Source organism: Melospiza melodia, chromosome 3, assembly GCF_035770615.1.
Source record: "Melospiza melodia melodia isolate bMelMel2 chromosome 3, bMelMel2.pri, whole genome shotgun sequence".
Lineage (NCBI taxonomy): Eukaryota > Metazoa > Chordata > Aves > Passeriformes > Passerellidae > Melospiza > Melospiza melodia.
In genome coordinates this window covers 49,203,455-49,230,748 of record NC_086196.1, presented here as the reverse complement: position 1 = coordinate 49,230,748, position 27,294 = coordinate 49,203,455, and the positions used below count along the sequence as shown (strand labels likewise).

Here is a 27,294-nt window from a genome sequence, read left to right as displayed (position 1 = left end):
CACTTCCCCAAAGTCTCTCAAGAGAAAACATCCTGGGTTTTCCGACAGCCCTCATCCTGCAACCAGCATAGGATAAACATGCTGAGAACCTGCCTTTCTGAAGCACTGTTTGTGTCTCCATGGATAGTTTTACTGCACAGAGAGATCACACACAATTTTAGTGACATCTACATGCAGAGATGCCAGAGCCCCACCTTGCACACCTCACTGCTCAGGTACCACTGGGAACTGCATGCTTCATTCAGGTTTAATTCCACAATAGAAATGTTTCATTTTCCTTTAAACGGCTCTTTGAAACAACATGTATTATGGGATTTCAATGCTCTGTTGCTTTTGTATTGCTTGCTTCACTCAATGCAAAAACTTTTGTCCTGAAGTGCCTGTTTTTCTCTCCCTGAAGATGCAGAGGCTACAAAACTATTTCAGTAACATGCAATAACTAAATAGAAATTTAATGTTTGCAGTTTAATCTACAACATCTTACCCCATCAGCTTTAGTACACCCAGTCAGATAACCTGGGGACAGTACAGGTTTAACAGCACCTGAAGCTTCACTGCAAGACACAAACAAGAAGGGTGTGCCCATCTTGTGGTGCTTTCACCTGTATCCTCCCCTGCATTCACTGGGTTTCCCCTCTGCACCTTCCAGCACCCCATATGGGCCAGTGCTGCAGCAGGTCTGGCAAGGCCCTGGCCCTTGGCATCACACCCAGGTTTGAAGTTTGCTCTCTCCTGTGTCCCAGACCCCATTTAATCCCCAGCCCCCCAAGATGGGGGCAGCCACCCTGGGGCAGGTGTGGGGGACGCAGTGCTGGGGGACATCATGGCACACAGCCTGCAGTGGCGTGAGGCTCCTCAGCAGGGTCAGTTCACCAACCCTCCCACTAAAATGCACTGAGTGTTTCTCCCTTTAACAGCCTTGTGTAGTGTTGCCCTAAAACTACACCAGTAGTTTTCCAAAACTAGGTTGTTTAGCCTACAGGAGGCTCAGGGGTGACCTTATTGCCCTCTACAACCACCTGCAAGGAAGGTGTAGCCAGGTGGGAGATGGCTTCTTCTCCCAGGAAGTCAGCGACAGGACAAGAGGACACAGTCTTCAGCTGTGCCACGGGAGGTTTAAAGTTGGACACTAGGAGGAATTTCTTCACAGAAAGGTTGATTAGACACTGGAATGGGCTGCCCAGGGAGGCGGTGGAGTCACTGTCCCTGGAGGTGTTTAAGGAAAGACTGGATGTGGCACATGGTCTAATTGACAGGGTGATGTTTGGTCGTAGGTTGGACCTGATGATCGCAGAGGTCAAACCGATTGATTCCGCCCCTCTGTTTGGGAAACGCAGGTTCGGTCGGGACAATCCCGCCAAAAGGCGCCGCCCGGGCCCTCTCCTGGCCCGCGGGAAGCGGCCACGCGCTGCACTGCCTTTTCCAACGGGAGAGAATTACTAAAAAAAAAAAAACAAATCGCCCTAAACCTGGGCATGGGGAGAGCGCAGCCCAGGCTGCACACAACCCCCACCGCCCCTCACAGGGAGGGCGGCCCGCCCGGCCCGGCCGGCCCCCGGGAGCTCGGCGCGGGAAGCGGCGCCCACAGGCGCCCCGCGCAGGCCGGGCCCTGCCCCCTGGCGGCCTCCGCGCCCGGCGCGCCGCGGTAACACCGGCCGGGCGGCCGTGAGGGCCCCCGAGCGCCGGGAAATGGCTACGGGATTGCGGCTCAAAACACCACTGAGAGGGGGCCGCATTCATGTGTGTAAATAGCTAAAGGGGGTGTGAAGAGGATTTAGCCAGGCTCTTCTCGGTGGTGCCAAGCGTGAGGCAGTGGGCAGATAGTGATACACGGGAACAGATTGTCCAGAGAGGCTGTGGGGTCTCCCTCTCTGGAGATGTTAAAGAATCATCTGGACACAACCCTGTGCCAGGTGCTCTAGAATGATCCTATTTGAGCAGGGAGACTGGACCAGATGACCGTCCATGGTCCTTTTCAGCATGACCCATTCTGTGATTTAATACACAGTACATACACCATTCCCTCCTAGCAGGGCCTGAGAGCAGCATTATGGAGGGCAGGAAGGCTGGGTGTGGGAAAGGAGGAAACCCAGGTACGGGGCTGAGGCTGTGGAGCTACTGCCCTTGCACTGCACGCCTTCTGCGAGGAAGGTTTATGGGAATTCACTCAAGTATCAAGGGAGGTCTATGCTAATTCACTCAAATATCACGGGAAACTGCTAAGGTGCTTTTCCCAGGAGGAGGTTTCATTCTTCAGCACTGTTGCTGGGTGTGCTAACCCCTTGATTTCCCTACATACTGGGAATTTGGCTATATCATTTGCAGTAGTAAAAGCCTGTTTATGTTTTCCTGTTATCTTTTAATACAATTTTACTCATTTGTAGACTTGAAAGTGTGATTGTTCAAACCACTGTGGCAAACCTAGTCTCACAAAATGATGTTAACTAATTTATACATAAGTTTGACCCAAAATTTTAAAGTACAGGTATCCCTGTACTGGGCACTCTGGTGGGGAAAACAGGACAGTCGGTTCCCTGCTCTGGCTGCAGGTACTGTGTGGCCTCAGGAAAGTTATGACTTGGTTTCTTTTTCTTAAATCAGGTTTGGGGCAGGAGATTGTTTGGTAAATTGTTCGCACCTTGAGCAGTGATATTAAAAAAAAAATAGTAACGTTAAAGGGGTAGGAAGGGACCTTAAAGACCATCTAGTCCCACCCCCCCTGCAACAGGCAGAGACACCTCCCACTGGATCAGAGCTGCATCCCAACTGGCCTTTAACATTTCCAGGGATGGGGCATCCAGAACTTCTCTGAGTAACCTGTTGCAGTATCTCACCACCCTCATAGTAAACAATTTCTTCCTAATATCTATACTAAATTTCCTCTCTTTCCATTTGATCCCCTTACTCCTTCTAATACTGTGGGCTCTAGCCCAAGCATGGGCTCATAAGGCCAGTTTATATCCATTCCTTAGACACCAGCCTGAGCATGGGATCAGGCACATAGTGTCCCCAAAAGGCAGCTCTCCTCTGGATGCACAGTTTCCCTTGTTTGGACTAAGACCAAACCCATGGACACAGGCCGGCAAGGTTCAGTAGCCAGCCTGAGATGGCTGGAGACATTGTGACCCATGCAGGCCTGGAAGGGGGGAACAAGGAACAAGGAAGGGGGCCAAGTCCCTGCTTTCTTCTCCTGGGATCAACTGCCTCAGCTCCCCTTCCCTTCCAGGTGGGTCTCTGCCATCACTGGGCAGGGCAGGGCAGGCTCAAACAATCATAGACTTGTTAGGGTTGGAAGGGACCGCTGGAGATTTTCAAGTCCAACCCCATGGCAAGGCAGTCACCTCGAGCAGGTGACACAAGAACACATCCAGGTGGGTTTTGAATGTCTCCAGATAGCTAAAATCCGCGACCTCCTCAGTCAGCCTGTTCCAGGGCTCTGCCACCTTCAACGTACAGTTCTTCCTCACATTGAGATGGAACTTCTTATGCTTTCAGTTACAGACACTGCTCCTCGCTGTCTCACAGGGCACCACTGAAAAAAGTCTGGCACCATCCTCTTGGCACCTGCCTTTAAGATATTTGCACGCATTAGCGAGGTCGCCTCTGTCCTCTCGGGCGCCATTTCGGCAGGCCCGGGCCCGCTCCCGTCGCTTCCCGGGCCGGGCGGCGGCAGAGGGCGCTGGCCGGGGCGGCGGGAGGAGGCCGCCAGCCGCAGCCTTATCAGCGCGCCGCAGGCCGGGCCGGGCCCGCGCGGTCGCGGGTTCCCTGCCGCCGGCCCATGGGCGGCGGCGGCGGCTCGGAGGCGCCTCCTCCTCCTCCTCCCGCCGCAGACCCGCGCGGCGGGGACCTGCGACCGCAGCAGCACCTCGGGTGCCGCGCCGGCCGCATGGCGGGCTACGCGCCGCGCCTGCCCTGGCTGCTGCCGCTGCTGCGCCGGGCGGCGCCGCCCCCCTGGGCTCGGGCGGCCGCCGGGCTCCGCGCCCCGCCGCTCCCGCCCGGCAGGTGCGGAGCGCACCCCGCGCCGCCGCCGCTGCTGCCGCCGCCGCTGCCGCCGAGATCCCCGTCCTACCGCCGCCGCCTCCTCCCCGCCGCGGCGGCGGCGGCGGGCGGCGCCCCGCGTTCCCTGAGCAGCGCGGCGGGCACGGAGCCGCCGCGGGGGGCTGCGGGTGCTCCGCCGCGCTTCGAGGCTCGCAGGCTGCTGGCCCTGGCGCACCCCGAGCGCCGGAGACTGACAGGTACCGGGGCCGCCCCGGGGCTTTGCCCGAGCGGGAGGGGGCGGCGGGCGCCCCGCCCGGAGGGGCTGCCGGGGCCGGGCTGCGCGGCCGGGCTTCGCCCCCGGGGCGGACGCCGCCGGGGCGAAGGAGAAGGTCGTGCTTCCCTGGAGAACCGGCCCTGCTGGCAGCATCCCAGCACAGCGCGGAGTCTTGGAGCGAGCCTTCAATACATGTGAAAAGCTAAAAACATACATTCTGTCCCCTCTTGTCACTTTGCCATCTCTTAATCTGTTCGTTTTTGAAGGGAAGGCAAAAGTTTTGGAAGTTAAAAGAACTCGGTTCCGTTTGTTTAATGCCTCTGTGCATGTTCAGCGCTGGCCTCACAATCTCCCTGAGATAAAATTGGGCACAAGACTACATGAAATTAAGTAAAAAGGGGAACCTGATGAGTTTAATTTTTAAAAATAAATTGGAATTCTCTCCCTCAAGAAATTTTTACTTAAAACTTTTGTAAGGTGTTTTGATGTTTTAGTAAGATATCTAGTGCCTGTGCGGTGAAACCAAAACACTGTGGCTGTATAAATAAATTAACACTGATATTTTCAGCATAGTATAAATGAACTTTTCCTGACATTTCTTCTCATGGGTTAAAATGATAATAGCTGTTGGTAAGAAAACAATGTCAAATTATTATATGTTTTGGGTTTTTTAAGGTATCTCTGTTGGCAGACAGTATGTGCACTGTCTCGTGAGTGAGAGGCCTGTAGTCCTCTGTAAAAATATAGGTAGTTCCTATGGACTGAGTAAATGGTGTTTGAGAGGTGAGGTAGTTAGACATATAAAGAGGTGGTTTGTGGAATGAAAAATACTTTGCACAAAATTTTATTCACACTGGATATTTACAGTGTTTCATTACATGTTGGTACTATGTAGCCAACATAATTTGGATCCAAATGAATGTTTATAGATTTTGGGCTACCTGCTGGTTTTACAATGAAGTTTTAAAAGCCTGTGGTTTTCCCATTTAAATTTAATCAAGTAAATAAATCAGTTATTTTAAGGCTGGCTTTTAGGACCCTAGGCTTCTGTAGAACTGAAAATTTAATTTAGTTCACTTTCCTGGGCACTCGCTGCCAGCTTGTTTATCAGAGGCAGGGTTACGGTATGCTTGTTTGTAATTATGTTTTGAAATAGAGAAAAGTATCCTTAGTCTGTGCCCTCTGCTGATGGTTTTATATAAGTAATCAGCTATCACAGTTGCTAAAAACATGCTAAAAACAAAATGGCTTGAATTAAAGTTTGAAAAAACCCTAACACAACAAGTTGATCATATCAAGTCATGATGATGGAAAAAATATGGAAATGTAATGACTGCTTTTCAGTGTTTGGTTGGTCTTCATTCTGGGAGAGGAGTGAATTTATGTAGCATTCTTCTTTACTGACACCCTGCTTAAGGGAAAATTTTTAGTTAAGTTGTAATTAGGTGGGGAGATGGAAAAGCTAACAGGGAAAATGCTTTTGGTCATTATAGAGTGCAGGGATAACAAATATGAGTAAAGTGCATTATAGGTGGTTGTAGGGCAATTGCAGGTACCCATTGTATCTAAAATACGTTAAAATAGTTGCATTTTGTTCCTGTTGCAGCTTTGTACAGAGAAGCTAGTCCTTAAAAACCTAGTATGTCTAGGTTTGCTCCATTCAAAAAAAGGAAGGTTAACGGTTTCACTATATGAAGCAATGAACCAAGGGTAAACCTTTAATTTCCTCTTCGAGTCCATATAGCTGTTAAGCAAATGATGTGAGATCTCTTCAGAGGTGTTGAGATCTCTTCAGGTGCTGTTCAGTGCTGCAGGAAGGCCGAGTTCTTCCAGGTTTTCTGTATTGTATAGAAGAGGCAGCTGGTAACCTAGGGCTGTAGCAGTACCAGTGTGGAGGGCTGTGTGCCTTTGCTGGCACCCTGCATGGCAGGAGTCAGGACGCTCTGCCTGCTCCTTGCACCTGTGAGTTGAAATTCACAGTCTCAGAAGGTGAGGTGATGCCGTGAGGACGGTGGAAGAGACTGGGAGCCGAGGAGGATTTATGAGGAAGTTGAGCAAGCCTATCTTCACCCGTCTTGGTGCGCTGGGGAAGTGGTGTCAGCTGACGAGGTGCGGGTCCAGAGGTGAAGGTGACCTGTTCCCCTTGTGATTGGCAGCAGAGGAGAAGGTGCCATCTTGCTCTGTGCAGGACCTCTTCACTGTCCAATGGCTCAGGAAGAAGCGGTGTGCTCTGGCCCAGACTTCCCATGCACTGGCACTCAGCACCTCTTGCAGCAGGAGCTTCTGACCCTCTGGAAGCTCCTAGGAATGAAAATGAATGTATCAAATGTCATCATGTCCAAAAAAAAAGTATCAGCGTAATATGTTCCGTGTCCAGTTACTTCTACAGTGGGGTAGAGCTATGAGTGTATTTTAAATGGGACATGTGTGTTAAATTTTGTTGTTTGCAATTAAAGTGGTAAAAAAAAAAAGCCCAAATACTATGGTGGGAATTCACTCTGTTAGTGACCACAGTTTTGTGTAGTGATTAGGAGTTTGTAAATCCTGTAATACCTCCCAGGTTTAATAAAGGAGAGAAGTAGTTGTAGGAATTCCTTGGCCGATCTGGTGTAGTCAGGTAAGGTAAACCTGCATCTTCAGTTAAATTCAGTTCCTGGGGAAGAGGACAGGGCCATTGTTGGAATTATTAAATCCTGCTCTGTGTGTGTGAGACCACAAAAATGCTTTTTCAAAATGATCCCTTTTATATCTTCCTGCCTCCTTGTTTCTCCCCGTGAGAATCTGTCTGTTGCACTTTATCCAAACCGCACTCGAAGGAAACAATAGTTGTATTGAATTGTAAAGTAAGCACAAGGAACTCTGAGATTTTTAATCCCATAGCAAAGTGTGCGCCTTCTCTCTATAAAACTCTATGTGCACGGAGTAAGAAATCTTGTTTTGTACACAGGCCTTCTTTAGAGGTATCCAAGAAATGCCTCTAAGGAAGGCATTATTATCTCAGATATTTTATTTGGTAATTTTTGGCAAGTTTGTAATAACTGCTTTCCTACAGATTAAAATTTCAATTAAGTTAGGAGAGCACAGTTTTATTCATAATCGGATTTTATTTTACTTTAAAATTACACCAGGTGGTGCACTTTGATTTTTTTGGAAGGCAATTCTTGTGGTTTTAAAATCGTGATTCCTATATGTATATATGTGTAGAGGTAATTTATTGAGTGTTTTCTCATGTGCAGTCCACCAATAAAATATAGGCTAGGTGCTTTTTGTTGCTTCTCTCCCTTGTTTTTCTTCTGATTTTGTCAATGTTTGGTATGAAATTCACAAAAGGTCCAAGCAGCCTTGCAGCTTTATCACAGAAAGTTTGTTTTTCTGTGTAATTGGTTGTTTATTTTAAACTGGGGGTGAACTGTTAGCGAAGCTACCTAAGTAAGATATTGCAGAAACAGTAGCTGCTTATCACTGTGATCAGTTTGGTGCTTAGACCTTAATTTCCTTGGGAATGTTGTTGCTGCATTATTTGTGTGAACTGTGGATATAGAAGGACTAATAGCTAGGTTTGTCTGACATAAAGACTGTCTTCTATACAGGCTAAATGTGAACAAGTTAAATGCACGATAAAAAAAAAGAAGCCATACTCTCTCCTCTAAACCTAGAGTTATTCTGTTACTTTCTAGCATTTTGCGAACTGTATTTTTTTTTCTGAGCACAGTAACACCGTTGTTCTTAACAATGTAAGGAGCATGGTTCTAAAAAGTTCTTGCATAATAATAGATGCAGTGCAGATGTCATGTGTGAATTTACTTTAACAGAAAGAAAACCACACCACTCACACCTAACCTAGAACTATACAGAACATCATTAAGTGCTCATAATGTACTCTGGAAGAAGATTTTAATCTTGTAGTAAGTATTTGCAGAGCTGACTCTTTGCAGGGTTGATACCTTTGCAGGGTTGATACCCAAAAATATTGTGGTTCAGGATCCACCAAAAGGAAATGAACTGTATTTGACCAACAAATATAAAATTTACTAGTGCATCTTTCTCCTGTAAAACAGCAATTGAAGAGCCAAATCATCCTGAATGCACATTATAATGTGGTAGGTTTTATTCAGCACTCCAAATGCCCTTGTGGAAGGCCAGTCAGTGTTCAGCTTAAAAATTCCCCACATATTAAGTAAAACTGCACAGATAACTGATAAAGGATAGACATTCATTGTTGCTGGTAGAAAGATATTCCTCACAAATCCAAAGCTTGTTTCTGACCCACCTGCCCTCCATATTTAAATGAAACCAGGACAGTAGCTAAAAGATTTCAGGAAGTAATACTCATAGCTTATGGAATAGTAAAATCTAACTCCTGTGATCTGTTGCTGGGTTACTATGCCCTGCCAGATCTCATCAATACCTCATTGTTCTGTCTTTCATTCCTGAATGGCTTGGATGATCTTAATTCATCTTTGGTAAAATCCTTATGTATTTGTCTTCAAAACAGCCCCTCACCAAACAGGCTTGCAAGTATTTTCTCTTCATACACTTCCAGATACTCTAGTGGGTGAGAAGGGTGCTCTGGTAAAAACCAGCAAAATTAGAAACATTCACTGTCTTGGTGTTGTTTTTGTGTGTAGAAAATTAATTTATGATTCTTTGGAGTCAGTCTATGTTCTGAAGAGAGGTTTCTGATAGCTTTGCCTAGTTATTGCTTATAAATATCATGGGTTATCAGTTGACAACCTCATCCTCTTAGGAAGTTGCAGGTTTGCTTTCAAGAAGCAAGTCATGTTGGCCTTAACAGAGAGTATGTTCATCTTAATAGTGATAAAGGCATCACTTTGTGTAGCAATCTGGATTTCTGTGCAAGTAGACAAGCAAAATGTTTGCTTAATGTTTCCAAGAGGGTTGCTCAGCTGCTGCTGCAGCCAGCTTTCTTTGTCATTGCTCCTGTTGCCACTTTGAAGTCCTGGTTTTATAAGTTCCACTGATCTGCCTCACATTTTGTTTACTGTCGTGTCAGAGCCTACCAAAAATTACTTTAAAAAATAAAAGGGTGTGTTGTGGGGTCTTTCTTTGATGTCATTTTCTGGGTAATAAGCCATGTGAAACTAACACTATAGAGTTTACTCTGGCCTTTTTTTCTATCAGCAACAACCTTCAGTGTCACTGGCGTGTCTTCATATCTGGTTGTTGAACACATTGAACTCCTCCCTTCAGCCAGTTATCACCATGACAGCTCCTTTGAAGGAGCCCATGCAATGAATGTGCGCTGGTTCCTATTTTTTCAACTAGTCAACATTTCAAAAGAAACAAAAAAGAGCAGCCACTTGGCAACTGTGCTATTTTCTACTTGGTCTGCTGGCATATTCAATGTGAGAGTTTCAGTTAGGGAACCCTATTGTACATGTGATTTGTGATTAAATTAATAAAGACATGTATGTTGCTTAGTTCAATAGTTTTCAGTTTGGTTTAGATAGTAGTATTTGCTTTTCATTCAACAGTTAAGGCTGTTGGAAGTAATTACAGTGAAACCTGTGCTAGTTTGAATGAAGAACTGAAGATAAATTCAAGCCACTAGACAGAAACATATGAGGGGTTTAGCTATACAGTCCTCTTCCTTCTGTGAATATTTATATCTGCAGTTCATATGTACTGTTCCATCCATAACTGAGAAATTGTCTGGACTCATGGAGACTGAGCTGGCGTGCAGTACTGTGCTTATAATCAATGCTTTTGTCCATCTCCAGCTGCCTTGGAGACCAACCAGCTTTTCCTGACAGGAAATAACCTGGGTTTTATTGGATTTTTCCCTGCTGCTTCACAGCTTGAATCACCAGTGCTGCCAGGCTGTTAATAAGGTCATTCATTTTTAGCTAATAAGTAATACCCTTATGAGATGTGCCTATGGCATAGATCAATAATTTTGCACCAGAAAGTTTTTCACTTTCTCCTCTGGTTTCTTATAGTTTCTATAGCTTCAAATTAAAGATCCAAATCCTGTATCTTTCACACACTTGCTGGCTGGACTGTAACACAAGGGAAAGATTGCAAATAAATCTTAGCTAAGAGGGACAGGCTGCAGCTATGCATTTTTTGTACACTGAATTCTTCCTTATAAATACACAGCTCTATTTACAGCTCAAGAACAAACTGAAACAAAGCTTTCCATGTGTGTGAAGGTGGTAAGAGGCATCAAACCATTTGTGTCAGGTGTTAGAAATACTGCTTACAGCAGTGTGCAACAGGGAGGCTGGCTGCTGTCTTCATCACAGAAGTGATACAAGAAGCTCGGTAGAATGGATCTAAACTTCAGGACTTTTTCAGCACAGTATATTTTTTGTCTTCAGAGACGTTATTTGCTAGTAGTTTTGCAGCAATCCTGTGAATGGTTGCTGTAAGTGTGCAGTTCTTGGAAAATGATGCTATATAAATGTCATTGTTTGTTGTGGTTTTCATATCAAGTTTGTTCAGTTTTCAATTAAGATGTGGTTTTTTCTAGCTCCTAGTCTTCCAAGCTTGGCTTGACTTTTTAAAATTAAACTTTGTTCTTGGCTCAAGAAATTTCTTTGCAGATTTAAGTTCAACAGGCTAAGTTGTGGTCCAGTGTAATTTTCATACTTTGTGATACACCTTCAAAAAGCTATATAGTCTGTTCCATGGCTGATCCTGAACCTGGGATTCAAGAGCTCTGCTCATCAGCAAATGTACTTCTAATCAAGACTTATGCTATTTTCCTTTTAGACCAATAGTAAAGAGTAAAACTAAATGAATGTTTATAAAATTTAAAATTAAAATAAATCCTCAAGTTTATCAGTTAAGAGGAAATCAAATTTGGGGGATATGTTGGTTTCTGCTTTGTTTGGGTTTTTTTCCCCAATAAAATTGCATAGTTCTCAGATCAGATCTTTACTTCAGACCATTGTTACCTCAAAAACAGACAACTGGAAGCTTCCATACAGTGACAAGCATGAATAATAAAACCCAAACCAAACAGGAGTTGAAGGATTGTAAGAATTAGGTAACTGTCAATGTTCTCTAAGGGTTACACCTGTGAAAAGTTAACCTTTTTGGATGGTTCTGTTGAAGATTAGACAAGAGAAGCGATTCCAGGACTGTGATTGTATGCAGAGGCTTTTCAGAGTCTTAAAATACGCCTTGCCTAAGTTAATTTATACAGTGGTTTAAAATACCCCTTTCACTGGGTGTCAAAGACTGCTGATTATTTCAGTTGGCACTTGCAAGCTTAATAGAAATTTCAAGTGAAAAATCATTTCATTTGTACTATTAACAATCTTGTAAGTTCAGAATAACTTTCCTTTTTCTTGTTGGTTTGCAGCTGCTGTTGGCTTTCTGGCAGTTTCCAGTGTCATTACCATGTCAGCTCCTTTCTTTATGGGGAAAGTTATTGACATTATTTATACAAATCCCAGTGAGGATTTCACGGACAGCCTGACCAGCCTGTGTGCCTTGCTGAGTGGAATCTTTTTATGTGGTGCTGCTGCTAATGCTACACGTGTCTACCTCATGCAGACTGCAGGTAAAAACAGAAGCAAAAGTGGTACTGAGAGTCATCTTGTTTCTTGCAGTCAGGGTATCTAATGATCTTAAACAAATTTTTGGCCATGGCCAAGAGATGATTTTGGAATTAGTGCCTTTTTTTAACCAGAGCAAAGGTAAACTAATAGTGCAAAGATAAGTATGCTGGAATGCTCATTTTTATTTGCTGTTAGGTGAGATCTTAAAGATCTCATCTAACACATCTTACCAGACTCTATTCCCTGTAATAGGCCTTGTTCAGTGCTGTGCGGTCCTGTGATTTTTATATTGTTGGTGTCTATGTAAAGTCTCTTATGTCATGCTTGACTGACTTATGCTTTTGACAGGACAAAGAATTGTGAAACGTTTGAGAGCAACCATGTTCTCCTCTATTTTGAAGCAAGAAACAGCTTTCTTTGACAAGACCAGAACAGGAGAGCTGATAAACCGCTTATCTTCAGATACAGCCCTTTTGGGCCGCTCAGTGACTGAAAACCTTTCCGATGGGCTCAGGGCAGGAGCACAAGCATCTGTGGGGGTTGGAATGATGGTATGATGGTCTCTTACTTGCTTGACACTACTTGTAGTTTCGCATTTGTTTCAGTTCTATTAGGTGAGTGTGAGTCAGACCTGTAACAAGTGTGTGCTCTTGGGTTTGAGTGTATTTCACTGGTTATTTACAACAGATGCAGAGATTATTGCAGTAGGTGATGTGCCTGTAGCCAGCCACTTGATGTTTACTCACAAGCAAAATTTGGAGGATGATGGATTGATATTAGCTACTGTTCCTACCTAAAGTTATCAAGCAAAATGTAGTAGGCAAATTGCTGAATTCCATTCTTACTGAAGATACTAAAATCAGTGATAACATTGGTTGAAGGTAAAATATGGTGTAATGGGCCTGATAGGAAATCATTTAAGTTGGTTGATTCTGGTTAAGCAAAGGCAGCACTGCATATCTAAATAATGCCAAGGATTTTTACAAGTATCAGTCTTTCTGCTTTATCTGTCAGTAAAGAATATGTTTATGTAGGAGCCTTGTTAATGGAGGCTTCCATTAACAAGGGCAGGGCATCAGTCAATGTTCCTTGGTGGTCAGTTGGATTACATGAACATCTGACTTCTCTTGAGGGGTTTCTTTTTGGTGGCCTTAATTTTTTTATGCTTATGCATTGGTGTGGTAATTTCTGCTGTGTGCGTGGAGTTAAAAATAGACAGCAAATAGTCTCCTCACAAAAATAAGCATCCATATTGTCATTAGAAACTGTTGAGAGTTTCCACTATGAAACTTTAAAGCTTTAATATTTAGTCACTGATAAGAATTGCTGATAAGAATGGCTTTCTGTGCTGTCTTACAAAGGGACTCCAAGGCTTTATCTTACCATAGATAAAATGAGATAACTTTATATAATGCATCCTGCTCCAAAATACTGCCATGACACAGTTGTAAGAGGAGTACTATATAAGTTTGCCAAGGAAAGGAAGAAGATATTATTATTAAATAATTATAAAGCCTATCAATTGTGTTGATTTTGAATCTTTCTGGAGATTTTTGTTTTCAATAGAGAAAGCAAGCTGAAATTAAAACACATTACATCTAAAGTCAGTAAATCTTATGAAGAGAACCTCTTTAGGTTCATTAGAAGCAATGATCATTACAAGGGATAAGTTTTGCAGCAATAAATTAAATACCCTGTTCCACCCATTCGTGGGTGCTAGGAGTAATGGTGACTCCATCTGTTTGTTCCTCAGTTACCCAGAAGTACTGTATGGTATTTCTCTTCTCAGAGCTTCTGTATTACACCATCTATGTAATAGTTGTGAAAGCACTTTAGTAACTGTGTAATAGCTTATGTCTTTCAGCAGCCCCAAGAGATTTCCTGGTAGGCCTGTTTAGTGGCAGGTTAAGGTGCTTGACTAAGACCACACAGAGAACCAGTGAGAAAGCTAGAAATTAAATCCAGATGGCTTTGTCTATAGTCCTTTGTTCTAACTTCCCAAATGCTGTGAAAGAATGGATATTTTGCCTGGAAAAAAATTAAAACATGATAAATGAAAGCATGGCAGCACTAAATCCCTACTAGTTTTAGAAATGTAGCAAGCGAAATTGCATTTCAGTACTACAGGTATTATTTTTAATCTGAATGCTAAGCTCTGACAATACCTTTTTCTTCTAGTTTTTTGTTTCCCCTAGCCTTGCTGCATTTGTTCTGAGCGTTGTGCCACCCTTGGCTGTCCTGGCTGTGATTTATGGCAGATACTTGCGAAAGCTTACTAAAGTTACTCAAGATTCTCTTGCAGAAGCAACACAGGTAACCTTTCCAGTTAACTTAAAGTTGCTCTAATGTATTGAAGTTAGTATCTCAAAAGTTACAGATCTTCTGAAGACAGTTGTACTGTTAGTTCTGACACCGTGGTTCAGCACCTGAGTAATATGACAGGTAAATGTCAGTAACACTTATTCACAGATCTCAAAAACAATCATGCTTCCTTTGTCCATAACACTATAACACAGAGATACTAGGCCTTGAGAATTTGGAAATGTAAGAAATTACAAGGAGCTTAGGCTTTAGCTTTGTGAGAGAAGAATAAAAACAAATCAGCCTATGAAGTCCTGTGGAAGTTGGTACCTGGATTTGGAAACCACTTGGATTATGATTTTGAGCTTGAAGCTATCTGGAGCATACTAGATGAATGCTTCCTTTGCTAGCAGTTCCATCTCTGAAGTGCATCCCTGGTGCTTGATCTTACTGTCAGCTCTTAAATGTTTATGGGGCCTGTTTCTTAAACATTTTCCTCAAAGGCTTAGCATGGGGAAACATTATTATAAAGCATGGAAATATAATTAGGAAAGCTGTAGTTAAAATAGTCACAGTTGCCAGCTGTTATAAACTTGGGATGTCCTTTGTAGAATTGCCTAAAAGGAACATTAGCCCTCTTCCGTCTGTCTTCTTCAGACTGTGTTGGTGGGAAGCTTGTGCCTTTGTAAACCAGGTGTGGGATTTCAAATGAGCAAGCAATTGTTGTTCCATTCAAATTTTCAGGTTGAATGGGAGATGAAAGAAGGAAAATTATTTTTTGTATTATACTTTTACTTACAAAAGGGGAACTTGTTTTTTCTAAGACCATCACAATGTCCATTAACAACTTAGTGTAAGTGGATACAATTGAGGTATTTTAGAATTAATACTTTGCTGTTTAGAAGTTAAAATACTAAGTTGAAATGAGACATTCCTAGCTGGGCTAAATTAATTCCCAGCATTGCTTTGATCAAGTGAGTGGAATTGTTTTAGGAAATAACTGCAGGCTTTTTTGCATGACTTAGTATGGAACAGATACTCTTTATTTTTTCCCTTCCCACATTGTTATTACATATTGTGAATAGTAACTTCCCTATGGGTGTTGTTCACACCAAATTTTTTAACCCTACTTTTATATTTTTCTGTCTCTGCTAGCACTTAAGACAATCTTGAGGATTGTTTTTAAAACTGCCTAGGCATGCAGTTTGTTTTTAACTTAATAGAATTTAAAAAATGGGGTTTGGGGTGGGGAGAGGAAGGCATGAGAAATTTTCCAGTGCTATCCAAAGATATGTAGATTAGTGAAGTGATATTGGTTTAACTTTCAGATGATCTGTAATGTGAGCATTTCAAATTGTGTGTCTCTGTGGATCTGTTTTGTGCTTTGCTTCAATGCAGTTAGCTGAAGAGCGTATTGGAAACATCAGAACAGTTCGAGCTTTTGGGCAAGAAATGGCTGAAATGGAGAAGTATACAAATAAAGTTGATTATGTGCTACAGCTGGCTAGAAAAGAGGCTCTAGCTCGGGCAGGCTTCTTTGGAGCTGTAAGTATATTTAATGAAAGTACGCCAACCATGTTATGCAAAGTGTCAATTATTTTAGAACTCCCTATGATATTTAAAAATCTGCAAGTAAATGATTGAGAATAAATTGGACATATAAAACTGTGGGAAGACTGGACTTAAATAAGCCTAAATTGCTGCGAAACTGCATCTCAAGATAAAACAGTATGATAAAGTCACTCTAAGCCTCAATTTCTGCACCACACCCCATAGCAGGGGACTACTTATCTGAGGCCACACCTTCTATTCAAGGAATGAAACAAGTGGAGACCTTCCCCTACCCTTAGCATTTAGAGGTTTGGTTTCCCAGTGAGAGGAGCATCAATCATAGGAAGGTGGGGAGTGCACAGGTAGGGGAGGAAGGCTTGGATTTTTCCATAACTGTTTGTGTAATTGAATTCTAAAACTGGAACATAATTGCAGACTATCAATTCTTCCTTGGTAATGATGGTTGAGAATAATGTTTAGTGTTCCTTTCCACCATGGGGGAAAAAAAAGCCAAAAAAGAGCTGCTTGCTTTTTGAACACTTGTTGGATAGCACAGTGCCATGGATGTCTGTCTGGCTGTTGGCTGCTTTACATTAGAATTGTTGAATTTACCTCAGTCTTCCAAAAGTCTAGATACTTATAGTGTGAGAGTTCTTTTCATTACAAGGAAAGTTCTGAAACAGCATTTTAGAGGATGAAATGTAATGTATGTGACAAAATCTGCCTTTTCCTTTTTCCTTAGACTGGCCTTTCTGGAAACTTGATTGTCCTCTCAGTGTTATACAAAGGAGGATTACTAATGGGCAGTGCCTACATGACAGTTGGTGAACTCTCCTCTTTCCTAATGTATGCTTTCTGGGTTGGCATAAGCATTGGAGGTATGGAATGGGAAATTAGATTTTCTTCATGTAAAGGCATTATAGTCATTATAGCGGTGGGAGGGAAGTAGCTCTTAAAAATTCTTCCAAAGGAACTTCTCAAGAAATGATTTTTTTTTTCTGAAGAGTTAATGAAAGTAATAATCTGTAACTTAATATAAGCCTTCTTTTCCCCCAGAAGAAAGGTTGTTTTTTTTTTCAATATGTGCATGTGACAGTATATATTACTTTAATTTTCTTAAAGTCTAAATTAAGATACTTGCTGTATTGTGTAAAGCAATAAAATATTTGGGTCTATGTTAAGCATACTCTGTTTAGAAAGGCATGTAACATTTAGCTGTAATTCAGTATAGAGTGTCCTCAACTGGAAGAGTAAAAAAAGTGCCAGCAGAATACTGCACTCAGTGCTAACCTTCTGGTTTTCCTTACTCACTGACTCCTTCTGGAAGCCCACACTCTGTAATCTACTGGCCCAGCAACAAGCTGTTCATCTTTTTGTCAGAGCTGTCTTCATGGCTGCATACAGGCAAAAATGATGATAAGTTGCTCAGAAGCTCTACAATTTACTGGAAGCATTCTTCTTTAAAATGAGCCTGTTCATTCTGATAGACTAGGAGGGCAATGCAGCTTTTTCTTTTTTAAGACCAGGCCTGATATCACAGGGAGCACAAAGATGTGTTTGAGGGCAAAATTTAACAAACCTGCTTCCTTGTATATCAAATTCCAGTGGCACCCATTCCAACTACCAGCCCCCTTTCTTCTCTGCTTAAATCATTGAAGTTTGGTCACTGGAGAGATACCTGACACTTTGAAAACATGGGGCAAGCTAATATTAAATAAATGAAGACTAGAAGCACTGCTAAAAGTATCGTTGAATTAACTTTCATTTGCTATCGAAACATATTTTTAAATTCTAGGTCAGATTATTGTAGAAGGTAGTTCTGCACAGAGCTCATTCTCATGGGGACTCTGAAGCAGAGGTGCCTTGCCACAAGAGGCCTGCCTTCCTAGATGCCTACAAGGCATATAAATCTTCCAAGGGCTAAGTCTGCTCTGTATATGTCATCAATGCATATAGGAGTCAATGCAACAACTGTCAAGTTCACTGCTTAATCTGTGACTTTGCTCCTCTTTGTTGTAAGTTTGCTGTGTTTTCTTCCAAACACAGAACATGGGTTATGAAAAATAAAAATGTTTTCTAATTTGTGTTTGCTGTCCATATTATATAATGTTTTGTTTATGAGTGGTTGTGGATTTGCAAACCTCAGTGTTTGAGTTCAAAGTTGCTCTGTGAAGCTTATGCCTTCCCCTGCCATGCCCTGCTCTAGGATGTGATTCTGTGGCTCTTTTTTCCAAGCAGACAGCTTCTCACCATGGCTCTAGTGTTGCAAACTTTCAGATAGTCCTCAGCAGCAGCATGATGAAACATCCTGCCTACACTTACAGACTTGTGACCTTAAGCTGAGCTTCTTGCTCTGCAAAAGTAAACCAGTAAATCCATTATATATATATTTAGATTTACATATTTTTATTTGCACCTTCATTTTTCTGCCCTCCTGAAATAACTCTTAAGCACTTTCCAGGACTTCAAAGGTCATGAAATCGGTGTCTTTCTTTTGAAAGGCACACAAAAATTTAAGAAATTGGACATCTTATATCTATGTACTACTCCATTTTTAGTTCTGTTTTTGTTTCTCTGTTTATGTCAGCTGGAAAGCCCTTCAACCAAGCCACTTTCAAGATAATTCACATATCTGCTAAGAACTGGGACCCAGAACTATGTGCAGGCTTCGTTCTTAGCTTTTGCTTTCTCCAGTACTGTTTGAAGTATTCTGGCATGGGAGATACATTTCTTTCCATTGTCCACTCTCCACACACCTTCTCAAGCATCACTTCAGCCCTGGGTTTTGTGCCCCCTCTCTGCTGCAGCTGACTCAGCCAGGCTACCCTGTATTAATGTAAACTTATCTGACAAAGAAGAGCATTCAGAATGCTCTGTTCTGCTGAATGATCTGGGAATATAGCTGGTAGAATGCAAAGCCATTTTCCTAAAGTTGGATGCTGTTTTTCCTGACAGGTGAATGGGAAAGGCTGTAGTGTATACACATAAGCTGGAGTGTATTAACATTTTCTTTTCTTCTGAGTGATTTGTTTTACAGATATAAAGAAGAATTGTGAATAAGGGTTATTGGCAGCTCTCAAATGAGACTAGATAGGATTTAACACTTTTAACAGTTTGTTGAAATAAAAATTCTCTACACATCTGATCCTTCAATGCTGCTGCTGAAAAGTATAATGCTATTTTTATCTCTTCTATGTCTTCCATTGCATATGGATGCATAACACTGTTCTGCTTTCTGTTTAGGTCTAAGTTCCTTTTATTCTGAGCTTATGAAAGGACTAGGTGCTGGTGGACGTCTTTGGGAACTTATTGAAAGGAAGCCCCAACTTCCATTTAATGGTAGGTTCTTGGTTTGTTACTGTTTAAAGGTTGATTTTGTCTCATAGGTCAGCAATACTTTAGAAAGGTGTGTGTAACACTTAAAGGTAGTACTGACTTAGATAATTTTCAAAGAAACTAAATATAGTCATAATCATCCTTCTGATTTTACCTAAGTACGAAACAGATGCTGAAAAATTTCTTTAATAAAAAATTTTTGAGGCCAAAAGGTTAGCTTAATTAATTACTTTTGGTTTAATTATTTTTTATTTATTTAATTCAGAATATGATTTTGAATCATATTACTTTCTAATTTATGTGACTGAGGACACGGTCATTTCTAGCTTTTTGGAATTTGTTGATGTCATCACTACTTCCTCTTGATTCAGCTTTAGAGCGAAAAGAGTGGAAAGAAGAAAAAGGAGAGGAGGGAGGAGCTCTTTGAGATGGCTGTATCTCATATTTCCACTGAACAGTTTACCATGCTCGTCTCTAATGGCTCAGAAATGATCAGAGCTTTCAAAACCAGGTGGTTTTCATTAAGAGTATTGCAAGCTTAAACATTTCATACTGATCCAGTGAAAATCAGCCCATAGTAAGACATGTTGATGTGAGTCCTAACTTGCAAACACACAATTTGAGGCCTTTCAGCAGCACATACTAAACTGAGTTTTTGATCTGCCATAGGAATCAGGGACTGAGGCATGACTGGGGAATAAAAGTAAAGGGTAGGGCTGATAGGGGGACTTCTGCTTCTTGGAATAGTATGGATGTGTAGCTACAGCAGGTGTTGCTTTTGGAGTGATTTGCACATTTCTCCTTGCAGTAATACTACCCAAATTTCTTCTTCATTTGAGGGGGCAAGATTTTATTTTTGTAGAACTCTGGTTGTTGTTGATGACAGCAGATATCTTGGGAACAAAGAATAATGTCTTTTTTCTTGTGTCTAGAATCCAAACAAGAGACAAGTACATAGCTTTTAGATATTATTACAGTGATGTATAGAGGAAGGACTTGTGGTAGCAGACTTCCTGTATTGCAGTACATTCAGTGTTTCAGGCCATGGATAGAGTGTGCAATAACTGCAAGAGACTTAAGAGAAGTGATTACTTGATGCTGTGGTAATAAGGATTATGCTGCTAAAACAGGATTTAGCAAACACATTTATTTTCTGAAAAGGAGGTTTACAGGCTATTGTGGAAACATTATAGTGTGTATGTCCATTGGTTAAAGTCAAGGAAGGAATCTGGAATTGCATGCTTTTGCCTTTTCCATTCCAATGATACTATTATTAAACTGAAAGCCTGGAGAAGAAATGGAAACCTGGAAAGAAAGAGCAGAACTAGTGAAATCTTGATTGCTACTGATGGGTGTCTTTGTTTCCTATCCACAGTTACTGTTTAACCAAACATTGGCATATGCTACCCCATGCTATGGCTGGTTGGGAGTTACTTGTGTGCTGCATCTGAAAAGAATTAAGGGTTTGAGCTGTGCTTCTCCAGCGCAAACAAACATGACACGGGTATTGCTCTAGTACTGCCAGTTTTTACAAAGTTGGTGGGAACTTCATCTTTTGGGAATGCAGCCCCACTTGTCCAATTAATTTGCTTTGTATGGATGTGTGTCACTGGGTTTTAACAGGGCTTGAAGAAATTTTGTTTCTTTGTCTTAACTATTTATCAGCTTTTTCTAATAATGATATTAAGAAACTTGTTTAAGTCAAATGCTGTGTTCCAGAAAGAAGCTGGTTTTATTTAACTTTGGTAGTTGTTAATTCATGGTGGTTTCATTGATGGAAAATTTCACAAACTGAAATTTTCATTTCAGTGAGCTGTTGCCCAAGAGTTAGACCTCTGATTGGTATTTGAATTTATTAAGTATTCTTTCCACTGAAAGGAGAAAATAAAACTAAAAATTGTCTGTTAGTGCAACAAACGTAGCAGCAGCTTAATTCCAGTGACAGGAACTGCTCTTGTTCAGAGGGGGCTGCTTCAGGTGACTTTTGTGGCTCGGTGAAAGGGCAATAAATGATTTGCAATGTTTATCTTTTTGTGTTCTGTGGCAACGGGACTTTGGCCTTCACCAATGCCTTTTTATTTCATTGCTCCTAATTGACAAAGCTTTAATTGTTTACAGTATGTTCACTAATTCAGATAATTCTATGAAAAGTGATTGGTGTTAGTGGTTAGGTATTAGGAAGATGCAAATTCTCCCTCTTGCTGGAGGTAGCCTACAGGTTCCATGCTGGTGAGCAACCTGAAATTGCATTCAGGAATGATTGGTATACCACACTGATTCACTCATAGCTGAAATATAACGACTGTGGTCCTGAATTGTGGCTTGCAGTTATCCATAGATTGAATGTGGAGATAGATACTTCTATTGAGTGTCTGTAAAGCAAGTTCTAGGAGGGCTGAGCTAATTTTTGTTTCTGTTCACATTTCTGTATTTTATTCTTTGTTATATAGAGGGAATCACGTTAGACAAAGATGTATTCAGAGGTGCTTTGGAATTCAAAGATGTTGAATTTGCATATCCAACACGTCCAGAAGTATCCATTTTCAAAGATTTCAGCCTTTCCATTCCAGCTGGCTCTGTTATGGCTCTCGTTGGCCCAAGTGGTACAGGGAAATCAACGATTGTATCCCTTCTGCTGCGGCTGTATGATCCTATCTCAGGTATGGTTTGTGTATAACTCTCATTTGGAACAGTTCATGCTTTGCATCTCAGATAAACTTTATAAACAGCTGGGGTTCCTGTGCTTGAGCTCCATGTTTCCTTCTGGGGTGTATGGTTACCTTGTGGTGGTGCCTGCATAGCTTTGCATTTCTGACCCACCAGCAGAGTGTGTGATTCCCCAGGGGTTGTCATTCTCAGCTGTTCCTTCAGACTCTTTCAGCATGTGTCAAACACACTTGACTTCACTGTTTCCTAACTTAAGGTACTATCACCGTTGATGGCTTTGATATCCGTCAGTTAAACCCACTGTGGTTCAGGACAAAGATTGGAACAGTAAGTCAGGTAAGGAAGAAAAAGAAATCCAAGTGGATGAAATTTTGTGATCAACTACTTTTTCCTCACTTTCCTTCTTTTTAAAAAGACATAATCTTGCTTCTCCGTGAAATCCCTCCATCTCACCATAACTGCTGTTGCACATGTTTTGTTCTAAAAATAAGTATTTAGAGACAGTTCCAGTATTCAATAGTCTGTTTTTACATAACCACAGAGATCCAAAATGTTAGTATAGAAGAAAAGTGTGCAGGTGGAGACTGGAAAGTAAATTGCTGTAAATTGTGTAGGTACGACCAACCTAATGCTTGCTATAATTTGTTGAAGAAAGTAACAAAAATCTTAACACTTAATTACCTTTTCTATTGATAAAAGTCACACAATCATATTTTACACAACCGTTTAAAAAATTGACCTTCTGTGCTCTGAATAGTTTCCAGGAAACCATAATCTCCGTTAGGAAAGCATGAAAATACAGCACAGGTAGCACTTACTTACTTTTATAGTAAGTATCACCTTCCTAGCAACCTCCAGACTCTGGAAGTCAATGGTGTCTTAAAAATAAACTATTTCATCAATTAAAATGTTCATTCCCTCGTCTCCCCAGATACTTCACAGTGCAATTAACTGTTAGGTTGATGTTCTGGTTAAAAGCATAAGAGTAACTGAGTATTTGTTGCATTTCAAAACAATTTCCTTATGTAATAATGCCACCAAAAGCTTTTCTGCAAAAATTATTTTCTTGAAATAATCTATTCCATTTAAATAACCAGTAGGAGGTCAATACTGGTATTCAAAGAACATGACTTTACTTTTTAAACAGAGCTCACTTACCTTATTTTAGACATTTTCCCATTGTACATCACTTGTCCTATCACAGTTCTCTGTTGCAAGCTTGAATACAAATTAAATGCACATAATGCCATAGAATCTGTGTAGAGATTAAGAAAAGAATCATCATTGTTGCAAATCACAGAATAGTTTGGGTTGGAAGGGACCTTTAAATGTCATCTATTCCAATCCCCCTGCATTGAGGAGGCACAACTAGATGTGGTTGGTCAGAGCCCCATGCTTGAGTGAGCCTGACTTGGAATGTTTCCAAGGATGGAGCATCCACTACCTCTCTGGGAAACCTCTTCCAGTGTTTCACCAACTGCATTGTAAAAAAGTCTTCCTTATATCTAATCTAAACCAACTCACCTTTAGTTTAAAACCATCACCCCTTGTCCCATGACAACAGGCCCTGCTAAAAAGTGTTTCCATTTTTCTTAGAGCCCCCACTTTAAGTCCTGTAACACAACCATCAGGTCCCTCTGGAGCCTTTTCTTCTCCAGGCTGAACAGCCCCATCTCTCTCAGCCTCCCCTCACAGGATAGGTGCTCTATCCCTTCCATTGTGATGATATGAGGCAAAATACAAAGGAAGGGCTTTTGATGTTTGAATGTATAGCTCTTCCTAAGCTCTTCCTAAAATATTAGGAATTGATAGTTATGTTTTGTCAGTTAAAAAAGCAACTTAATTTTTAATTGGTTTTCACTGTCCACGTTGGTGTTAGGGGAGGAGGTTTTTTATTAGTCTTTTATTCAATTAACTCTAGCTTATGTATTATTTTTATGGATATTGTAGGTGGAGTCTTGTAAGTGGGATTTATGTTGTCTGACATGCTAGATAACACATGCACACAATTACAGATCTACCATACCAGTTATGTGTTTGCATTTGTCAGGAACCAATTCTCTTCTCCTGTTCTATTGCTGAAAATATTGCCTATGGTGCAGAGGATCCTTCTACTGTGACTGCAGAGGAGATTCAGAAAGTTGCTGAAATAGCAAATGCTGCTCATTTTATCAGAGATTTTCCAAAAGGGTTTGACACTGTAGTTGGAGAAAAAGGAGTTTTGCTTTCAGGTACGTCTTTATTTTGCTTATTTTAAAAATCTTGATGCTACTGAGTGATGTAAAAATTCTGTCATTTTTTTGTTACTATTTTTTTCTCCAAGCTGTGGCCTGCCATAAGTATTAAGAGAACCCACCCTTCATTCCCCACTAAAGTACATGGACCTAATTCTGCTCAGCCCAGGCATTCAGTTAAAATTACCTGACATCTGTTTTCCTGTTTCAATTTACTGATTATTTTTCCCCAGGTGGACAGAAGCAGCGAATTGCAATTGCTCGAGCTCTGCTCAAGGTAAGCCAGCACCCAAATAACTATTTAATTACTTCTTGGGGGGAAGTAGGAGGGATTAACAAGGATGAGGTATTTCAATGGGAGAGGCAGGAAAATATTTTGAAAAAGGGAAAACTGTATCTTTTATGTTAATGAAGGGCTGAGTGACTTAAGTAATGACAACTTACTTAATGTCAGTGCTTCTCCCTATATTTTAGCCATGTTTTTTGAAAGACTGATGTTAAATCATCGTAAAATGGCCCATTTCCATGAGATGAGGTCAAGGATGAAGGAAGACTTTAAGAATGTGATGCTATTAAACACATATATGACGTGACTCTGTTCAGATCTCTGTCATTCATGGGTTAATTTTTCTGGGTTGCAGTTTACTAGGACTTCAGATGCCTTGTCTTAGCTTTGAGGGGAGATGGCCTGGATTTGGACCAAGGTGATATTTCAGGCAGAATGTAGTGTCATGTTTTTCTTTGAAGATTGGTGTGGGCCTAGCTTCAGGGCAGGCTCTGTGCTGCACAAATTTAAGGGGGCATCTGAGGATCAGAACAACAGACAGTTTGGTTCAGGGACAGCCACAGGGGCTTGCAAGGAGGCAGTTTGGTGCTGATGCTCAGCTGGAAGTTTTGATCCTTGCTGAACACAGTTTACATTCATGTTAAGCCACACAGGTGTCTGTAGCATCCTGGCATGCCCAGTTCTACTAAATTAATAGGAATTTCATTACACATGTTCTCTTTTACCACTGATGCTGAGAAGCTGATTCTGTTTCAAGCCATGTATTTTATACGGTTCATGGGATTAAAGACTTAATGTTGTGGAAGTAAAAAGGTTATAAAAAATAAATGAGTAGTTGATATACTGGGATATTTGAGGGTGTAGTGAAGTCCTGTCTGTCCCAGATAAAGAGTAAAGCTTTTACTCTCAACTTTATCAAGGAAGTTTGGTTATTTTCTGTAATTCAGTAGTGAATTCTTCTAAGGGATTTGAGTGCTGGCAATTTTATTTTTTTTTTTTTATAATCTAACTGGGAGAAGTTCTTAAATGCTAGTTCTTAAGTACTATGTGTTTTACCTGTGAGTGAAATACTGCTTGTTGGTAGGGCTTGGTTACTTTCAGTTATTAAGACAGTTTTATATAGCAGACTGATTGCAAGCAGAGGGTAGCTGAGCCTCTGTGAAAGAGCCACATAACAATGTAGAACTTTTGACCACAGTGCTGCCAAGAATGCCTTAAAAATCATCTCCCCCCTTTAGTTTGTATCTTTCAAATGGTTGTCCAGGAATAGTATTCTGCTGTTTGAGTTTGGAAAATTTGAAAATAGAGGAGTATTGGTTCCGTTTTGTCCTCTTAGCATTTAGATTTCTTAGAAGTAATGCTTTGAACGACACTTTTGATGAAGTAGGTACTCTTACTTGGACTTTTAAGCTATATGAATCCTCTTCTCTATTGACATAAATATTCAGATCTTGTTTAATTGTTATTGTAACCAATTTTACTTTCTTTTTCAGAATCCTAAAATTCTTTTGTTAGATGAAGCAACAAGGTAAGAAGAAAAAGAAACTTAAAAATTATGTACCTGTAAAACTCAGATTTGGGAATTGTTCCCTGTTTTCTTTCCCTCTTCTTTTCTTTCCCTCTTCTTTTCTTTCCCTCTTCTTTTCTTTCCCTTTTCTTTTCTTTCCCTTTTCGTTTCTTTTCTTTAATTTTCTTTTCTCATTATACATTATCTAGCCCCTTATTGCTCTCTAGTCACAAAAAAGAATGTGCCTTCTAGAATGTGTGACTTGTTTAGGAAACCTATAATAAAAAGTGTTTATGCAAAGCAGAAAGGATAGCTGGTACATTGTGATTTTTCATAGAGCTACATTCATAATATGTAACATGACTTTGAAACATCTGCTTAAGGCTTTTTGGGATCTTTAGTTTAAACTTAGATCCTCGTGTAAAAGAAATAGGATTATTGTGCAGTGTAACTGATTTTTTTTCCACCTACTTACTTTGGTGTTATTTCTCAATGCTTATTTTTGCATATGAGAATATGTCATGCCTATAACTTGGAAGTGAGCGCTGAGCATGTTCATTAAACTTTCCTGCAGTTACAGCGGTTCATCTTTACCACAAATAGAGAGGGTTTGCAGTTTTGGCAAAATAAGCCTCATGCATACAAAACCAACCTGCCTTACAATAACAAATCTCCTCCTCTCTCCCATGCCCACCCCATTTGTTGCTAGTGCTTTGGATGCTGAAAATGAGTATCTGGTGCAAGAAGCTCTGGACCGGCTGATGGAAGGGAGGACAGTCCTAATCATTGCTCACCGTCTGTCTACTATTCAAAATGCTGATTTCGTTGCAGTCCTTGGCCAGGGTAAAATTCTGGAATGTGGGAAACATGAGGAACTACTTGCAAATCCAAATGGACTTTTCAGGAAACTAATGCAGAAACAAGCTTTTCTTCAGAATAATGATACTTTTGCATTGGATTTACAATCCAGAGGAAAGGATATATTAAAAGAAAATGTATGAGACAATGTATGAATAATTACAAACTTCAAAGACTATAACTTATGTTTCAGTTATGTAAAGTAAATGTTATATTTTTCCAAAATATACAAAATATTCTTTTGAAACTTAAATGTGTTTAAACTTTTTATTGAAAGCTTTTTAATAACTATTGTAACTTTTAAAAATATCTGTCACACTGAGATAATTTCAGGGTATAGATTTTTCTGCTTGTGTTATTTTGAGGCTGTTTAGAATCTTGTTTCCTGTAATGCTCTATATGAAGAAGTGTTCCATTCTCAAGTAATTTCAGTATTTTAAAGGTAATTAAATGACAATCTTATCATTTTCATATCATTGTCTCTCTCATTCCCAGGAACTTTCATGTTTTGTGCTTGTCTTTAGTCTTAAAATGCTGGAATTCAAAAATGCATGACACTAACCCACTCTGAAAGTTCTGTCTGACTTCCACTACACAGTCCTTCCAGTTACTGTTTGTTCTGAAATGTGATTATGTGTTCTGAACTTGACTATGATCTCCATCTACAGTTCCTGTAGAGAATTACATATAAGACACATTTTAGAGAGTATGAAAGCACAAGTTGGAGGAAAGTTCTTTAATAAAACAAAATGGAAAAAAAGGCAACCAAACAA

General features: G+C 40.9%; 1 protein-coding gene across 1 annotated transcript; it reads left to right on the top strand.

Annotated features, from left to right (window-relative positions):
* The first annotated feature begins 3,886 nt into the window (after positions 1 to 3,886).
* ABCB10 (ATP binding cassette subfamily B member 10) lies at positions 3,887 to 26,992 on the top strand. The gene is made up of 13 exons (XM_063151653.1): positions 3,887 to 4,235; positions 11,583 to 11,783; positions 12,130 to 12,332; positions 13,960 to 14,094; positions 15,481 to 15,627; positions 16,376 to 16,511; positions 18,877 to 18,972; positions 21,420 to 21,629; positions 21,893 to 21,972; positions 23,687 to 23,867; positions 24,104 to 24,147; positions 25,650 to 25,684; positions 26,373 to 26,992. The coding sequence occupies exons 1-13, from the start codon at positions 3,887 to 3,889 to the stop codon at positions 26,662 to 26,664; spliced, it is 2,109 nt and encodes a 702-aa protein (XP_063007723.1). The 3' UTR covers positions 26,665 to 26,992.
* Positions 26,993 to 27,294: the final 302 nt, after the last annotated feature.

What these genes read in the sequence shown, in the direction of transcription:
- ABCB10 (XM_063151653.1), top strand. Translation starts at nt 3,887, where the DNA reads ATGGCGGGCTACGCGCCGCGCCTGCCCTGGCTGCTGCCGCTGCTGCGC. An exon ending in CTACCTCATGCAGACTGCAG is followed by an intron (nt 11,784 to 12,129) that starts GTAAAAACAGAA and finishes TGCTTTTGACAG; the next exon opens with GACAAAGAATTGTGAAACGT. An exon ending in AGATTGGAACAGTAAGTCAG is followed by an intron (nt 21,973 to 23,686) that starts GTAAGGAAGAAA and finishes TGCATTTGTCAG; the next exon opens with GAACCAATTCTCTTCTCCTG.